The following is a 17,374-nucleotide window of genomic DNA, read 5'->3' as shown; positions in this document are numbered from 1 at the left end:
ACTATCTTTTGCAGGCCTCTGTCACCAAATTCTTCAGTAGTTCTTAGAAAACTGCTCTAAGATGCTGCTACTGATAAGTCGCTTCAGTCGTGTCCGACTCAGTGCGACCCCATAGACGGCAGCCCACCAGGCTCCCCCGTCCCTGGGATTTACCAGGCAAGAACACTGGAGTGGCTTGCCATTTCCTTCTCCAGTGCATGAAAGTAAGAAAGTGAAGTCGCTCAGTGTGTCCAACTCTTACCGACCCCATGGACTGCAGCCCACCAGGTTCCTCCGTCCATGGGATTTTCCAGGCAAGAGTACTGGAGTGGGGTGCCATTGCCGCCTTCGAGGCTCTAAAATGAGATGCAACCATAAGGTGGTTTTTATTTGACGGACGTGAAGCAGTAACATTAACAGTGTCTGGGACAGGAGGAGGCTGTAATATCTAGACCTGGGTGTCTGGGCTTGAGAATAAGTTTCTGAAGCTGGTTTCCTTGCTTAGGAAGTCCTTTCTAAGATTTAAAAAAAAAAAAAAAAAAACAGTTAATTATAAAAAAGTGCTTGGAAGGATAAGCCTTTCAGGTAAAATGTGCCCGTTGAAAAGATCTCTGCGCTTGTTCTTAAAGTAAGCTCATCTCTTAAATCAGACATTCATAATAAGCCAGTCACTGAAAGTGCAAAGGAAAAGTGGTAGGAAAACAAAATCATCTACTTCGGAATACAATTAGAAGTGGTCCAGCCAGGACTGCTAGAATTTGTGATATAGTTTCTAATATTTTATCTTTGGGATATAATTCTGTGGTTTTCCGCTCTAAAAGTAAACATTCCTTATTTCATAGAAATCAGATCATAAGTTTCGAGACCTGGAATTGCTAAAGTATACTATGACATACCATGACACAACCCAGCTTCTATGGAAAGAGAGAGAATGTTAACCACTGGGCAAGTTGTCCGTCCCACGCTCCCCCCGCCCCGCCCCGCACCGCCCCGCACCGCACCGCCTACTCGTTCAGACACGCTTGTTTCTCCCGCCAAAGTGGCGTCAGGATCAGGCTCTCACCAACCAGAGCGCTGATTGGAGGGCGGGTAAGCGCTAGAGCCCATTGGGTGCCAGCGGCGGTCGGGCGGCTGAGGGGCGGGGGAAGCCAAGGCCTTTCTGTCTCACCCGCCCCCACCTCCACCAAAGCGCGCCCCTCCCCCAGCTAAAGAAATGGTCTTCCAGCTTCTGCACTGCATCCCCTGACCACAAGGCACGAGGTGCGGCCTCGCTGCTCGTCCCCAGAGCAGACGGCAACGCAACTGTGCCCCCGAATCCATGCACAGGGAGATCCACGCCCCACAGCGGCCCCCCAAGCCTCACTGCAACACCCGGTAATGCAATCCACGGAGGCGGGGGAGGCGGCAGCAGCGGCGGCAACAGCGGCGGCAGCGAAAGCAGCAGCAGCACTGCCCCAATCTAGAAACTACCAGAAAGGAGGAAAATGGCTCCGAGCAGGGACCGCCTGCTACACTTTGGGTTCAAGGCGACAGTGAGTGATAGGGGAAGGGAGCTGGGTGGCTGGGAAGGACATGTGTACCAACACGGGCTACTGGGAAGCGACAAGACTTAAGGGGCTGGGAGGACAAGACAGACAGCTCAAGTGCTTGGTGGGTTGGTGCGTGCTGTCTGTCGCGGAGGGGAGAGGTGGGGGCTCGGGTGCTGTGTGCAGTTGTCCTGCTTTCTTCTCTCTCACCGGTCGGCGAGCACGCGCGCACTCGCACCCGCCCCACAGCCCCTCCCATAGACAAATACACACAGACACATAGGCACTTCCCTGCCTCTCCTTCTCGCGGTGGGCTTGTCTGCCTTGGAGGCGAGAGCGGGCTCGCGCCGCCGCCACCGCCGCCGCGCTCCCGTAGCTCTTGGGCTGACGGCCGCGGGCTCTGCCCGGGGATGGGGGAGGGGTGGTCCTGCGCCGCGGCGCGCTCCTCCTCCTCCCCCTCCCCACGCTGTTCCGAGGCCCGGGCGGCTCTGCCCAATGAGGAGCGGCGTTGCTGGCAGGTGGGGAGTGTTTTTGTTTTGGGTTGAAGTTGAGGCTGAGAAGAGAGAAGAGCTAGCGACGAGCAGTCGTCGCCACTACAGCGGCAGGAGGAGGAGGAGGCCCTGCTGGAGTCGAGAGGTCTCTCCTCCCCGCCGACGGCCCCATCCCGCTGGTCCTCTGCCTCGTCTCGGTACCGGAACTCCGGGGCCTGCCCGGGGCCCCCAGTCTTGCACGCCGCAGCGCCCGGCCCCGGCCGCACCCGCCGGCCCCATGAGGAGGGACGTGAACGGAGTGACCAAGAGCAGGTTTGAGGTGTGCGCTTGGGGCGGGGGTGGCGGGGGACGGGTGCTAGGGTCCCGTGAGGAAGACTATTTGCGCTCTCATGCCCCGGAAAATTCGCTCCGCACCGAATCTCCTCTCTCGCCTGGCGCCGTCACCCACTGGCCTCTGGGGCTGCCACACTTCTCTCCCGTTTCTCGCCACCCAAAAGCTCAGTGCAGCCCGGCTTCCCTTGTCCTCCCGGCTGGTCGCCTCCTGCGTCTTCCACTCGCGGGCCCCGACGGGGATTAGCTCTGGCGCCCTAATTCCCCCTCCCCCCAATATCATTCAGCTTTCCATTCTTCACACAACCCTTGGCTTGCCTCCCTTCACCCGGCAGAAAAAGCATCACAGCTGCGATCGACCGGAGGGACCTCGTTTCCTTTCTTTCTGCCACTTTATTCTTGAAGCGAGGGGGAAATTATGGGCCCAGGACTTTTTCTGTGAGTTTGAGAGACTGGTTAAACTAGAGGAGTAGGGGTGGTAGACTGAGATGATAGAAACGTACACAGGTTTTCGGTGCTGTGTGGTCTGGGTATTGTTCTGGTACTTCCTCTTCTTTCCCGTGTGGTCCGTACTTCTGTAGCTCATTGTTTCTGGGAACTCTTAGATGTGTACAGGCTTTGAGGTTGGGACGAAGGTCTGAGAGACTTAAGAAAATCCTTTCAAGTCCCTTTGTCTCTGAGAACTTTTCCTCTGACAAGAGAGGTTTATAGAAGAAATAAAACATCTGAAAGTGTCTCTAGGGAGTAGGCAGTGTTGGGAAATGATTTCTTTGGGAAGTGAAGTATTGTAACTACAGGTGAATTTCTATAGTATAGTAATATACTGGGAGGTTTGTTGAGTGGACAAGAAAGAGAAACAACAGCAAGAAGAGTAAATGTTACCTGGCCTTTTTGGACAGAGAATCAGGCTGACCTGGAATCACTCACATTCAGTGTACATCTCACTTGATGTTTTTCTTCATTTTCATTCGAAGGATGAAATTGTAAGACAGACAAAAGTTTCAGGAAACTTGCCAACTAAGCGTAGAGGATGAAATCACTACCTAAGGGTCTTCAGTTTAATCTTTTCCTTGATCTCTTTTTATGCTTATGGAGAAAATAATTTACCCACAAAGGTCAAGACAGGAAGTGTTTGGGGAGAGTTTAAATTCAGAGCTACAACGTTACTACAGCGCCAGGAGTGGAGAAAATCAAGTAGTTTATGTTTGTGTTTACTTTAATAGAACTTTATGTTGCCCTGATGTAGAGAGACCCAGAAAGCTTAATTTATGATGGTTTCATATTCAGTACTACTCTGAAAGTCCAGACTGTCGTTAGAATTACCAAATAGACATTTAACAGTTAACAGAAATCTTCAAAGGGAAACCCAAATACCGAAGAATTGAGTGGAGATAGCCTTTTGCCATTGCAGTCAGCTCTTTATCATTTTGCTATTCACTTTTAGGTTGTGTGAGTAATTGTTGGAAAGAGTTCTTTGGTAGTTTGTGCTTTAAAATTGTACCACTATATCCTGTTTTTATACTTATATTTTAATTTGTAGTTTATCTGTACTGGTGGTTCTAAAATAATAAAATGTATTGCTTTATTAAGCATATCTGTTTGTGTTGATTGGTATTAACTGGGAACCAAAGTTTTCTGAAAATGTCTGAGAAGAACAATAAGAATGAGGGAGGGAACACCACTCCTACAGTGTTTGTGATTAAAATACTTATTTGTAAACAAAAAGCTACTCTTACTGTGATGTGAAGTGTTAATTTTTGTTGTTGTTCATTCTCCAAGTCTGTATCTGACTTTTCATGACCCCATGTAAGTGTTCATGCTGGAATACAAATGAGAAGGGACTGCAAATGAGTTTCATTATCTGAGTATTTTTTAAAATCATGTACCCCTTAATGACCTAATTCACAAGTAATAAAACAATAAACTATTTGGTCTTTCATGAAATAATACACTTATTGCTAATTCATTGAAAACATTTAAAATATTTACTTTCAGTGGATAAAAGATGTAGATAAGATAAACAGGCTTTCAATATCTAAAAATTTACATCACATTTTTTTAATTCTCAAAATCTCAGAAGGTTTTTAAAAGACTGATAATTTATAATTGTAAGTAGGTAGCTTTGAGGATTTTTCTGAGTGTAGGTAATGTCTGTAGCAAATATATAACAACTAATTTCAACTTAGGTATGGTTAATACAAAACATGAAAGATTATTTTGCTTGGCCACTTTTTTGGGGGGGATAACTAAAACTTTTTTGTTTAATTATTTGAAGTCTTTTTATAAGGAATATTTTTGTGTATTATGCTTTTGGGTGTTGTAAGTGCCAGCCACACACTTTAAATCTCACACTCAAAACAGTAAAAAGCAAAACAAAATATTTTTTTAAGTTAAATCAGGGGAGAAGAGTACCTATTAGGCATCTATATAGCCTCCTGTGAAATAGCCAAGTAGATAACTGTTGGATAAAAGAGTTTAGAAAAAATATGCAGATGTGAAAATTGTTTTTGTTGTGTCACTTTGGCATTAGATCAACACAGTAATAACTGTTATAAGTTAAAATAATATATACTAAATTGTTTTAGTCTTTTATTTGAAACTCATTCAAATACTTGTATGTTACTTGTAGTACACTTTGTTTTGTGGCAACTTTTGATAATTTCCTTTCAAATTTAAAAATGATTGTTCAATGTATCCTGTATGTCAAGTGCACTGAGCTAGATGTTTTTACCTCTGTTACTTCTAATTTTCACAATTCTATTTTGAGGAAAGCTAGGGCCTGACAAGTATTCAAGTTGCACAGCTAGTACATTGGGAAGCCAAGATTCCAATCTGCATTTTTTTTTACTCCACTCTATCATTCTGGTCTGTTTTTAGCATTACATAGCATACAAGCTCATAAAATGTGAAAAAGAGCTTTTCTAAAGTTCTTTATCCAGCATGTTTTATTTTGCTTTTGCTATTGAGATAATATAGCTATCCTTCATTTTAAGTACTGTAACTAGTACTATCTTAACATAGTGACATTAATGACAGACACATGTCTGGCTAGCCCTTGAATCCAAGTTTAGATTTTTTTCAGTTAAGCCTCTCCACTTTATCATACTCTTACTTAGCTCCATTAGAAGAATGTAGTAGTATTGGAGGAAAATACTAAGTATAACCTAAGAAAAGTATAGTAGTAACATTCACTGACATTCTCATACTATTTTTCAATTTAATCAGTGCCTAGAGAAGTTAAGAGTCACATAGTTAGGAAGTGATAAGTTCCAGTTTGGGCATTTTGAAACACTGGGCATTATTTTACTTTTTTTCATTACACATCGCTGCTGCTCTGATAAATCTATAGTACTGAAGTTTGCTTGATTAGGTTGTAATATTTCTTTACCTGCTTCATTTTACTTCATTTTGTCCAAAATAAGAAAAATCATAAACTGTTTTGTGGCAGAAAGAACATACTGCATTGGGAGTTACCAGAACTTGATTTAGTTAATCTTGATTTTTGTCAACCAATTGACTATAGCATTGGTCATCTCTTTTCACTTCTCTGGTTTGGTCATTTACCTCCTCTGTAAGAAAAAGAAGTAGAAATCAATTACTGAGGTTCCTTTTATTCCAGATCCTGTGAATCTAATTTTTTATTAAAAGCTGACCTTGGTCATTTCTTCTGAAATAGCCACTCCAGTATTTGTTAAAGTTTGTAGGCTCAGTCACACAGTTTAGTTAAGACTGCAGTAATGACCCTTTTTTCCCTTAAGGTTTTATCTTCTAATCTAAAGAACATTCTGCATAGTAAATAACCGTATTTTCCAAATTGGTACATGTGGAAAATGTTATATATATTTTCCAGTGGGTGAGAGTCACTTGTTTCACTCTATTTGAAAGGCCTTGCAATGAATGGGAGGAGAACTAGTAAAAATAAGGAATTTTGTTTTTAACACTTTAGAGATTAGTTTGAAAGCAATTACCTATTACCTAACATTACTATAGAAAATAGAAATTAGAAGTGTTCTTTTTAGGCTCATTCAGACGATCTGTTCTTTTTCGAATAGTGTTACTGATGTTTCTTTATTTTACAATCATAGGTGCTTTTGAAAGAGCAGTACATTGTGTCATGTACTTATATTGTGTTCACTCGTTACTTAAAAATAAACATATGTTTGTATCTTGCTACAGTATATATAAGATAAACAGCTAGGTACTGGCTGCTGCTGCTAAGTCGCTTCAGTTGTGTCTGACACTGTGCGACCCCATAGACGGCAGCCCACCAGGCTCCCCTATCCCTGGGATTCTCCAGGCAAGAACACTGGAGTGGCTTGCCATTTCCTTCTCCAATGCATGAAAGTGAAAAGTGAAAGTGAAGTCGTTCAGTCATGTCCGACTCCTAGCGACCCCATGGACTACAGCCCACCAGGCTCCTCCGTCCATGGGATTTTCCAGGCAAGAGTACTGGAGTGGGTTGCCATTGCTAGGTACTGGAAATTATGCTTAATCCATTAAGTCATTAAATTTTTTTAACTTGGCAGAAACTTTACAAAATGTATAGTTGATATTTAAGTCCTACATTGTAAGATGTAATCTGTTTCTACATTGAAGATTTTCATTCATTAAAGCAGTATTTCTGTTAGAAGTATCCATACTTTTAAAGTCATGTCTTCATGTTCTAGGCCATTTGTCAGTTTTTAGCTGTTGGTATTGTTTTTTAATCTTAATTTTAAAAATCTTTCTATTTTCATCTTCAGAGTTGTATCTTTTCAAATTTTGGTATCATTTTTTTTGCAGATTAATGGGTACGTTTTTTTATTCCTAGCCCTTAGATTACTGTTTCTCAACTGGTGACAGATTGGAAACTAAATTAAAAATTTCGGTAATCTAACTAGTACTGTGGTTTTGCAAGGGTATTTTTAGATGTCCAAAATAAAATATTCCGTTACACTAGGAAAATCCAAGGGAGGGAGGAAGAAGAAAGAATGCCCTTAAACTGACCAAATTTAGCTGCTTGTGCAGAGTTGCCTTTACACTGTTTTCCTAGTTAATACCCAGAATTCATAAATTCTTAGATCAGACCCCCACCCAAAAATCGCCTCAGAAAAATGAAGACATCCAACTGTGGTTTGTTTTTTTTCCAACTGGTGGTTTTATATCTTAATGCACTGGGACCCATTTGATAAAAAGATTTTAACTTAATAATAGCCACTAACAGTAGGTGGTAGTATTGAACTACTCAGTAGTATTTGTGCTTGATTCATGTTGCTTAATTATATAACGTTAAAAAATATATGTATTTAAATGCAATAAATCCAAAACAGATTTGCATTAGCTCTTGAAGACTATTTCTGTTAAAAGAGTGGCACTGCTGGCTATTTATTTTCAGCACATATCAAATAACTATTTAGCAGGCATGTGATTTAAAGCTATAGGTAAGTAATCTCTTTATTCCCTAATCCTATTTCCTCTAATTTGATTTTATGGTATTTTGTTGTCTTTATTAAGCCTCATATTTGACAGTTGTAATCAGGTGGAAATATAATTAATTTAATCCATTTTACTGTCTTTTAAGTTTCTATGAAGTAAAAGTCACCTATTTGTAAAACATGGTAGACAAGGATTTAGTCAGTTATGAAACAGATATTGGCTGTGTTTTCTGTCATTTTTGTCCTTGATCCCAGGAGTTTCTAGTAAAAACTAAAAAAGGGAAATAGAACACTGTGAAAGTAAATAGTATATTGATCTTATACATTACTTTGGTGCTAAGACACAAGTCATATCTAATAACAAGGAGGTAAAGATAGGCAATATATCAAATGCCTGCCCAGTTTTATATTATCAGATATACCACCTGTTATGATATTTGCTGATGAATGAAACTTTCTGATCAACCGAAGTATGCAGGCAGATATAATTTCACAAGCATTTAAAAGTAAAAAATGGAAAAGCATTCTCAGTTTCTTACTTGTAATTTGCAATAGTAAGAATATGCCATAAGGTAAGGTAAGGTGAAGTCGCTATCACATCCGACTCTTTGCGACCCCACAGACTGTAGCCTACGAGGCCCTTCCATCCGTGGGATTTTCCAGGCAAGAGTACTGGAGTGGGTTCCCATTTCCTTCTCCAGAGGATCTTCCTGACCCAGGGATTGAACCCAGGTTTGCATTGTAGGTGGATGCTTTACCGTCTGAGCCACAGAGAAGTCTATGGCTATTCTTGGAGAAGGAAATGGCAACCCACCTCCAGTATTCTTGCCTGGAGAATCCCAGGGACAGAGGATCCTGGTGGGCTGCTGTGTATGGGGTCACATAGAGTCGGACATGACTGAAGTGACTTAGCAGCAGCATGGCTATTCTGAGTGGCTTTGAGTTTGTTTTACTGTATGCAAAATGAAAGAATTTATGTGACAGGAAGGATAGGCAAAAAGAAAGCAGTAAAATTTCTAGATTAGGGCAGGCTTTTAAATGTAGAATACCTCTTATCTTATGCTTCCCTCTAGGGAAGATCATTGCCAACTGCTTTTATTCTGAATTGCAGTTACCAACAAAGAGCCAGATTTATTTTATTTTTTTGTCTTTTTTTGCTTTGTTCAGATGGGTGGGGTGAAGAAAAAGAGAAGAGATTTACAGTTCCTTGAAAATTAACAATGTAATATTAAGTATAAATGTTAGTTAGCTACAGTTCTCTGTTGGAATATGTTATCCTTTTTTTGTCATCTTATTTTTTGAGCCATATCATCTGTATATTTTAATGTTCTAATTTTGAAATTAATTTGAGTAAGGAGAGAATGAAAACATTAAGATGACATCTTTAGGGTTTTATAGAAAGGAATAATTTCTTAACTAGGAAACACATGCATAAGTATTTTATATACACATATACATGTGTGTCTGTGTACCTGAGGGTAGATTGTCTCTGTACCTCCATTGTCTAAATTCTAAGGTTCCTTCCAGCATGGAGATCATATGATTCTCTCTAAATAAGTCCCCCAGGTTGCTGTGAGTTGGAGATTAGATATTCAGTTTACTGCCAGTGTTCTTAACGTTTGTTTCTATTACAGTAAACACAAAACAGCCTTTGTGACCTGCCCCTATATTTATTTATTAAATACTACTATATATAAATATTCTTTATTTTATGTACACTTTATTTCATTTTTGGCTGTGCTGAGTCTTTGTTGCTACGTGGGCTCTTCTCTAGTTGAGGCCAGCAGGGGCTACTCTTCAGTTGCAGTGTGGGCTTCTTATTGCAGTGGCTTCTCTTGCCATGGAGCATGGACTTTAGAGCATGGGCTTCAGCAGTCTCAGCACATGGGCTCAGTAGTTGCGGCTCCTAGACTCTAGGAGGAGGAGGGGATGACAGAGGATGAGATGGCTGGATGGCATCATCGACTCGATGCACATGAGTTTGGGTGAACTCCTGGAGTTGGTGATGGACAGGGAGGCCTGGCGTGCTGGGATTCATGGGGTCGCAAAGAGTCGGACACGACTGAGCGACTGAACTGAACTGAGACTCTAGAGCACAGGCTTAATAGTTATGTCACTGGAGCTTGGTTGCTCTGCAGCATGTGGGGTCTTCTCAGATCAGGGATCAAACGTGTGCCTCCTGCATTGGCAGGTGGATTCTTTACCACTGAGTCACCAGGGAAGCCCCTCTGAACCTATACGTGTATATCTGTTTACAGATACGGTGGTTGTTCAGTTGCCAAGTCTTGTCCAACTCCATTTCCCGGAGTTTGTCCAAGTTCATGTCCGGTGAATCGGTAGACCATCCAACCATCTCATCCTCTGTTGCCTTCTTCTCCTTTAGCCTTCAATCTTTCCCACTTTCAGGGTCTTTTCCAATGACTCTGCTGTGTGCATCAGGTGGCCAAAGTATTGAAGCTTCAGCTTTAGCATTAGTCCTTCCAAAGAGTGTTCAGGATTGATTTCCTTTAAGATTGACTGGTTTGATCTCCTTGTTTTCCAAGGGACTCTGAAGAGTCTTCTCTAGCACCACAGTTCGAAAGCATCAACTCTTTGTCGCTCTGCCTTCTTTATTGTCTGGCTTTCATATCCGTACATGACTACTGGAAAGATCATAGCCTTGACTATATGGACCTTTGTCTGTAAAGTGATGCCTTTGCTTTTTAACACACTGTCTGGGTTTGTCATAGCTTTCCTGCCAAGAAGCAATCATCTTCTAATTTCATGGCTGCAGTCACTATCCACAGTGATTTTATAGCCTAAGAAGAGGAAATCTGTTGCTGCTTCTACCTCTTCCCCTTCTATTTACCGTAAAGTGATGGGACCAAATGCCATGATCTTAGTTTTTTGAATGTTCAGTTTTAAGCAGATTTTTTCACTCTCCTCCTTCACCCTCATCAAGAGACTCTAGTTCCTTTTTGCTTTCTGCCATTAAGAGTGGTATCATCTGCATATCTGAGGTTGATATTTCTCCCGGCAGTCTTGATTCCAGCTTGTTTGTGCTTCATCCAGCCCAGCATTTTGCATGATGTGCTCTGCATATAAGTTATAGGATGACAGTAAACGGCCTTGTTGTACTCCTTTCTCAATCCTGAACCAGTTAGTTGTTCCGTACAGGGTTCTAACTGTTGCTTCTTGACCCGCATACAGGTTTCTCAGGAGACAGGTAAGATGGTCTGGTATTCCCATCTCTTTAAAGAGTTTTCCACAGTTTGTTACGATCCACACAGTCAAAGGCTTTAAACAGAGGTAGATGTTTTTGTGGAATTCTCTTGCTTTAAACAGAGGTAGATGTTTTTGTGGAATTCTCTTGCTTTCTGTATGATTCAGTGAATGTTGGCAATTTGATCTCTGGTTCCTGTGCCTTTTCTAAACCCAGCTTGAAAATCTGAAAGTTCTCAGTTCACATAATGCTGAAGCCTACCTGGAGGATTTTGAGCATAACCTTCCTAGCAGAGGAAATGAGTGTAATTGTCCAGTGGTTTGAACATTCTTTAGTACTGCCCTTCTTGGGAATTGGGATAAGGATTGACCTTTTCCAGTCATGTGGCCATTGCTGAGTTTTCCAAATTTGCTGACATATTGAGTGCAGCACTTTAATAGCATCAGATATGTTATACCTCTCTGAATGATTTTTGCCAAGGAGTGAGGAATAGGTATGATTGTGTGATATCCTGGAGTTTAGTGTGTTATGATTCAGTTTTTAATATTTTTGGAATTTATATATTTGTATAAAGAGAACTTATTTAAAAGCATTAGCTTTGAAGTCTGAGTTTGTACCCTGGCTTTGCCATTTACCATCTGTATGACCTTAGTGTGCATGTGTGCTTGGTTGCTCAGTTGTGTCTGATTCTGTGACCCTGTGAACTGTGTCTAACCAGGCTCTTCTGTCCATGGGATTCTCCAGGCAAGATTATTGGAGTGGGTTGCCGTTTTCTCCTCCAGGGGATCTTCTTGACCCAGAGATCAAACCTGGGTCTCCTGCATTGGCAAGCGCATTCTTTACCACTGAGCCACATGGGAAGCCCTGTATGACCTAAGACAGGTCATTTAATCTCTCAAAGTCTCAAATTTTCAATATCTAAAAAATGGGTACAAAACCTACCACACTGGATTATAAAGATTAAATTCTGTGATGTTTTTATAACATTGAGCAAACATTGTACATGATCTATTGTATGATGAGGGCTCAAAAAATGATGCCTATTATTATATTACTTTCTGGAGTGAAAGAGGTTTTGAGTAGACTTTTCATAAATCTGTTTTAAATGCTTTAAAGGAATATACTATTTAAAGGAAAAAGTATTATAAAGGAAAGAACGTAACTAATGATTTCTTTTCATCTGATTCAATTTTATACGTTGGGTTTATTGGACTGGAACACCTATGAATTTTAATCAATGTAGTTGAACCTATGAAGTTTAATCAGTAATAATTTGATGATGTTTATATGGAGTTTATACTGTAACCATTATTGTGTTCACTGTTAGGCAGATGTGGGTAAATGTCTCCTAAGATGAGAATCTGGAACCAAATTGTAAGTTGACATTTAAAACAGTCAGCTTTTACTCAAGAAACTGGTCATTCTTCTTTTTCTGGTTTGTAGAAAATAAAGCTATGGCATGACTGAACATGGAAAAGTAAGTAGAGATGCATTTATTTATTTATTTTTAAGAGCACTGCATTGCTAATACCCTTTCCCCATACTCATCAGTTTTTTGAAAGTTATTTACATGCCTTCATGTAAAGGCACTTCCATTGCAAAAATCACATCATAGCTTGTTTCTGCAGCCCATTTGTAGGAAGGAAACCTGATATATTTTGGAAGTGTCCTTGAATAAGTTGAAGCATTTATTTAATAATGTAACTTTCCTAACATCATGAATGGTAACTTCAGGAAGATAAGGGACTTAATATTCAGTATTCTTGTCACAGCTGACTGGAGTTATACAAAAGCAGCTTCCCAAATCTAGATCTACACAACAGCAAAATATCCAGTTTTATCGAGGTTAACACATTCCTTAAGAAAGAATAATTGTATCTAGATTATTTGCCTCAAAAGGCATTAAAGGCCCTAAATGACATAAATTTCATCTGAGCACATCAGTTTCTGGTCCAGACAGAAAAATCTGGCCTAAATATAGAAGTCAAGAACTCAAGGGACTTTCTCTTTGCACTACTGTAAACCCACACTGCACACTGGGGAAAACTGCTTACTACTCTGTCTTTACAGCTCTTAAATAAGGTTTCCAGTATCTGTTTCCCTACCTTATTACAAACTGGATTAATACAGTGTTTTATGCCCATTATACCTCTGTTGAAACAAAAAAGATTAAACCTAAAACTCTTCCTTTAAAAAAATTTTTTTTATTTTTTTTTCGGCTGTACTGGGTCTTCGTTGCTGCACAAGCATTTCTCTAGTTGCGGCGAGCAGGGGCTACTCTCGATGTGCAGGCTTCTGTAGATGTGGCTCAGTAGTTGTGGTTCCTGGGCTCTAGAGCACGGGCTGGATAGTTGTGGCACACGGGCTTAGTTGCTCCTTAGTTGCTCCTTGGCCTATAGGATCTTCCTGGACCAGAGGTTGAACCCATGTCTCGTTCATTTGCAGAGGGATTCTTTACCACTGAGCCACCAGGGAAGCCCCTAAAATAATACTTCGTGACTTAAATGGACAGCATTAAGGAGGAATAAATGAAACTGGATTTAATTTATGGCAACTGAATTGCACAGTAGAGAAAAATAAGAAGCAATCTGAATTAGACATTTAGACTCACCACTGCAGTTTTTTGTGCAATGCTAATCCCTTGAAAGAATACAAAGTTAATTTGTATTTACAACTTGAACTCCATAGGGAAATCAGTTTACATATCATGGATTTGCCATCATAAAACCAATAGCTCATTTTAGGTTTCTGTCCTGTCCTAGATGTTTCAGCCCTAGAAGCAAGGGCAATAGCTAATGTATAGCACCTAACATATGGTTATTTTACAACTTGTACATTTTACAACTGAAACACATTCAGTTATACTAACGAAACTATCATACCACGCTACAGCCTCTCAAACTACCAAGAACAAATATATCTGGGAACTCAACAAAGCTAATCTGACCCTGTCTGGGGCACAGAAATTCTCAGTTTAGAAAACCAGGGCATGCTGTTGGTAGAAGTTCTGTTTTGTGTAAATTTTATTTAGCATTAGTATGTGTTAAATACTGATAGGTGTTAGAAATGCAGAACTGCTCCAAAGCAACGTCTCTTCCTCAGGGAGTTTGTAATCTACATAGGAAGAAAACTGCATGAGAAAAATAATTTAGTGGGTTCTGGCAGTGTTAGCTATGTGGGAGAGTTAGAAGAAACAATTTTATTTCTTGGGAAACAGAGCAGTAGGATTACTAAAGAGAGAGCTAGTCAGAGTAGCTGCTTTTTTCTAAAGCTGAACATTTCTCAGAAGTTTAAGCAGAAATTAATCAAGGTTAGAAAAAGAGTGGACATAGGGAGAGGGCAGGAGAGGGTGAGATTGTACGGAGAAAGTAACAGGGAAACTTTCATTACCATATGTAAAATAGATAGGGAATTTGCTGTTTGTCTCAGGCAGCTCCGACAAGGGCTCTGTGTCAATCTAGAAGGGTGGGATGGGGAGGGAGATGGGGGAGAGGTTCAAGAGGGAGGGGACATATGTATACCTATGGCTGATTCATGTTGATGTTTGACAGAAAACAACAAAATTCTGTAAAGCAGTTATCCTTCAATTAAAATTTTAATACATTTTTAAAAATAGAAAACTAATAACAGGAAAATGACACTTCCACCAGTAGTTCCAGGAATTCATTATATAGTAAGTAGTTCCATTTGTTTTTAAGGCAAATAATAAATATTTTTAAGGAATTTATAAAGGATTAAAAAATGCTGACCCTTGTATATGGAGGGCATCCTGCTAACTTCCCTTTAGTAGGACAGATATTTTGAACTATCTTAAGTAACAGCTTAACACAGTGTTTTACACATTAAAGAACGTGTTCCCGTTTATGATTTCATTTGAACTTAGAAAAAAGTCTCGTGTAGTAGGTAGAGGATATTTTTCTGCTGTTTATCGAGAAGAAAGCAGATGCTTTGAAAGGCTGTCATTTTCCTCATTAAATAGCTAAGTATTTAAAAGCCAGAACTTTAATCCAGTTGACTTGAAGTCTTCTATATGTGCCTGTAGGGCATGCCAACTGAGAATGGGTTGTTTTGAAAAATATCTCCATTGTTAGTTACTCTTTTGATCCATAGCAGGTATTTATAAGATGTTTGGTTAGGATTGATTAACACTTAAATTTGTGGCCAAAGAATTGAGCAGAGTTAATTTCATGTGAACTGAAAAGCGTGGGCATTGAACCTGTTCTTTGGTTTACTAGCCAACTTAAGTAACTCTTAAACAACTGTGAACAAATATTCTGTATAAACCCTACCAAGTCATAAATTCCTTTTAGATACCTATGTAATAAACAATATACCACTGTTGAGTGAAAAATAATAAAAATTCAGGGTACAGTATTTTATGAATAAACATACATTTCTAGGTCAAAGATCAACTAGGCTTAATGGAATAAAAGAGTAATATCAGGAATAATACTGAGAAACAAAAAGAGTGTTTAAATTATTTATTTCAATAATTTGAAAATTGCGTTAAAAATAATCCCATCCATAAAGTGCAAGGTGTTTTGGAGTTATGGCCAAGATCTTTCTTACCCTTCTCCAGGGGAACTTCCCAACCCAGGGATCAAACCCAGTTCTCCCACACTGAGGGGGATTCTTTATCAGTTGAGCCACCAGGGAAGCCCAGGAATACTGGAGTGGATAGCCTATCCCTTCTCCAGGGGATCTTCCCAACCCAGAAATCGAACCGGGGTCTCCTGCACTGCAGCTGAGCTACCAGGAAAGCCCCTCCTAACATCTATCAAATACATGTTCATATGAAATGCGTGGTATTTCATTACATTACCTTTCTAGTCTTGCAGTACTACACACCTACCTAGGGTCCAGCTTTGTTTTTCTAGGTTTTACATTTTCTGACTGTTGTCAAATGACTTGTCAGTATTTCTAGTAACAGTATTATTTCAGAGATGAATTAACAGAATGAAAATGACAGGATTCAGTTCAGCATTAGGCTGGGATCCAGGGGAAAATATATATGCTCCACATTATCTTAACTGGAAATAATGTATTTCTCTTGTGGAATTAGGCCTGGATACACATTCAGGTTGAAGGTGCATAGCCAGCCAAATAGTTTTTGTAAGCAGTTGTTTTGCTTAATGCCAGTGGTACTAGAAAGGAAATGATCAGATTTAAATCTTACGTATAATTTAACCAAAAATTCCCTGGTGGCGCTAGTGGCAAAGAACCCACCTGCCAGTGCAGGAGGTGCAAGAGACATGGGTTCGATCCATGGGTTAGGAAGATTCCCCTGGAGGAGGAAATGGCAGCCCACTCCAGTATTCTTGCCTAGGAAATCCCATGGACAGAGGAGCCTGGTGGGCTGCAGTCCATAGGGTCGCAAAGAGTTGTTCACGACTGAGTGACTAACAAAAAAACAACCAAAAATAAGCTCAGTAAACCTTGTAGCTTTTATTTGCTACGGCTGAAGTTGGACTGTGGCTGATTAAATGACTGGCAGTCTCTGAAATGTACCATTATTTTAGACGAAGTCAGCTTGAGCATTATCTGCTTTGGCTGTCCTAAAGTAGCCTCAGGTTTCCTAGTTTAATGTGTTTCAGGGATGGGTCTTTCTTCTGCCCACTTCTGTTTTTGCAAAACAGAAGTTACAGGCCTTTGGTTTAATTTGGGACTGGTGTGTGTGTGCACATGAGTGCTAAATCGTGTCCGACTTTCTGCGACCCCATGGACTGTAGAGTGCCAGTCTCATCTGTCCATGGGATTTCCCAGGCAGGAATACTTCAGTGGGTTGCCATTTCCTACTCCAGGGTTTCTTCCAACCCAAGGATTGAACCCTTGTCTCTTGGGTCTCCAGCATTAGCAGGTGGATTCTTGACCACTGCACCACCTTTGCTTTAGTATTTGTTCTTGGAAGAGAAGTTAAGTTATAATTAACTGTTCACTATAAAGGGAAGCCCTAGTAGCTCAGTGGTAATGAACCCATATGCCAGTCCAGGAGATGCAAGAGACATGGGTTCAATAATTTTATAAATGTATGTATCTATTATTATGTATGGACATGTTCACATTTTATGAATGAACAGAATTGTTGGACATATGGTTTAGAACCTTGCTTTTTCTCTTTTAAAAAATTATAGTAAGTTTAAAAAAAATTATAGTGTTTTAATTTATATAAATACATGCATAAATGTTTATTTAAAAGCTAAGACATTTCGAGTATGATAATTCCTTCTTATACTGCCCCTAATTCTGATCCTCTTCACCTCTATAGATAAGGAGCAGATAAGCAACCAAGTATTACTTATAGCACAGAGAACTATATTCAGTATCGTGAGGTAAACCATAATGGAAAAGAATTTTAAAAAAGAATGCTTGTATATGTATAATGAATCATTTTACAGTGTATAGCAGTGACTAACACAATGTTGTATTAGTAAA

The 17,374-nt window shown here is 40.2% G+C and overlaps 1 protein-coding gene across 2 annotated transcripts in view; it reads left to right on the top strand.

The window, feature by feature from the left end:
• The window catches only part of FBXL20 (F-box and leucine rich repeat protein 20), a 98,297-nt gene continuing 81,921 nt past the window's right edge, over window positions 999-17,374 (top strand). The window contains exon 1 of one of the 2 annotated variants that reach the window (XM_018065000.1): window positions 999-2,315. In XM_018065000.1, the coding sequence (XP_017920489.1) occupies window positions 2,001-2,315 (315 nt within the window). In that variant the 5' untranslated portion in view covers window positions 999-2,000. The remainder of the gene's footprint in view (window positions 2,316-17,374) is intronic. The other variant, XM_018065001.1, reaches the window with a different exon arrangement.

Source organism: Capra hircus, chromosome 19, assembly GCF_001704415.2.
Source record: "Capra hircus breed San Clemente chromosome 19, ASM170441v1, whole genome shotgun sequence".
Classification (NCBI taxonomy): Eukaryota; Metazoa; Chordata; class Mammalia; order Artiodactyla; family Bovidae; genus Capra; species Capra hircus.
Note: the sequence above shows the minus strand (reverse complement) of the source record. Positions and strands in the feature narration are given on the sequence as shown.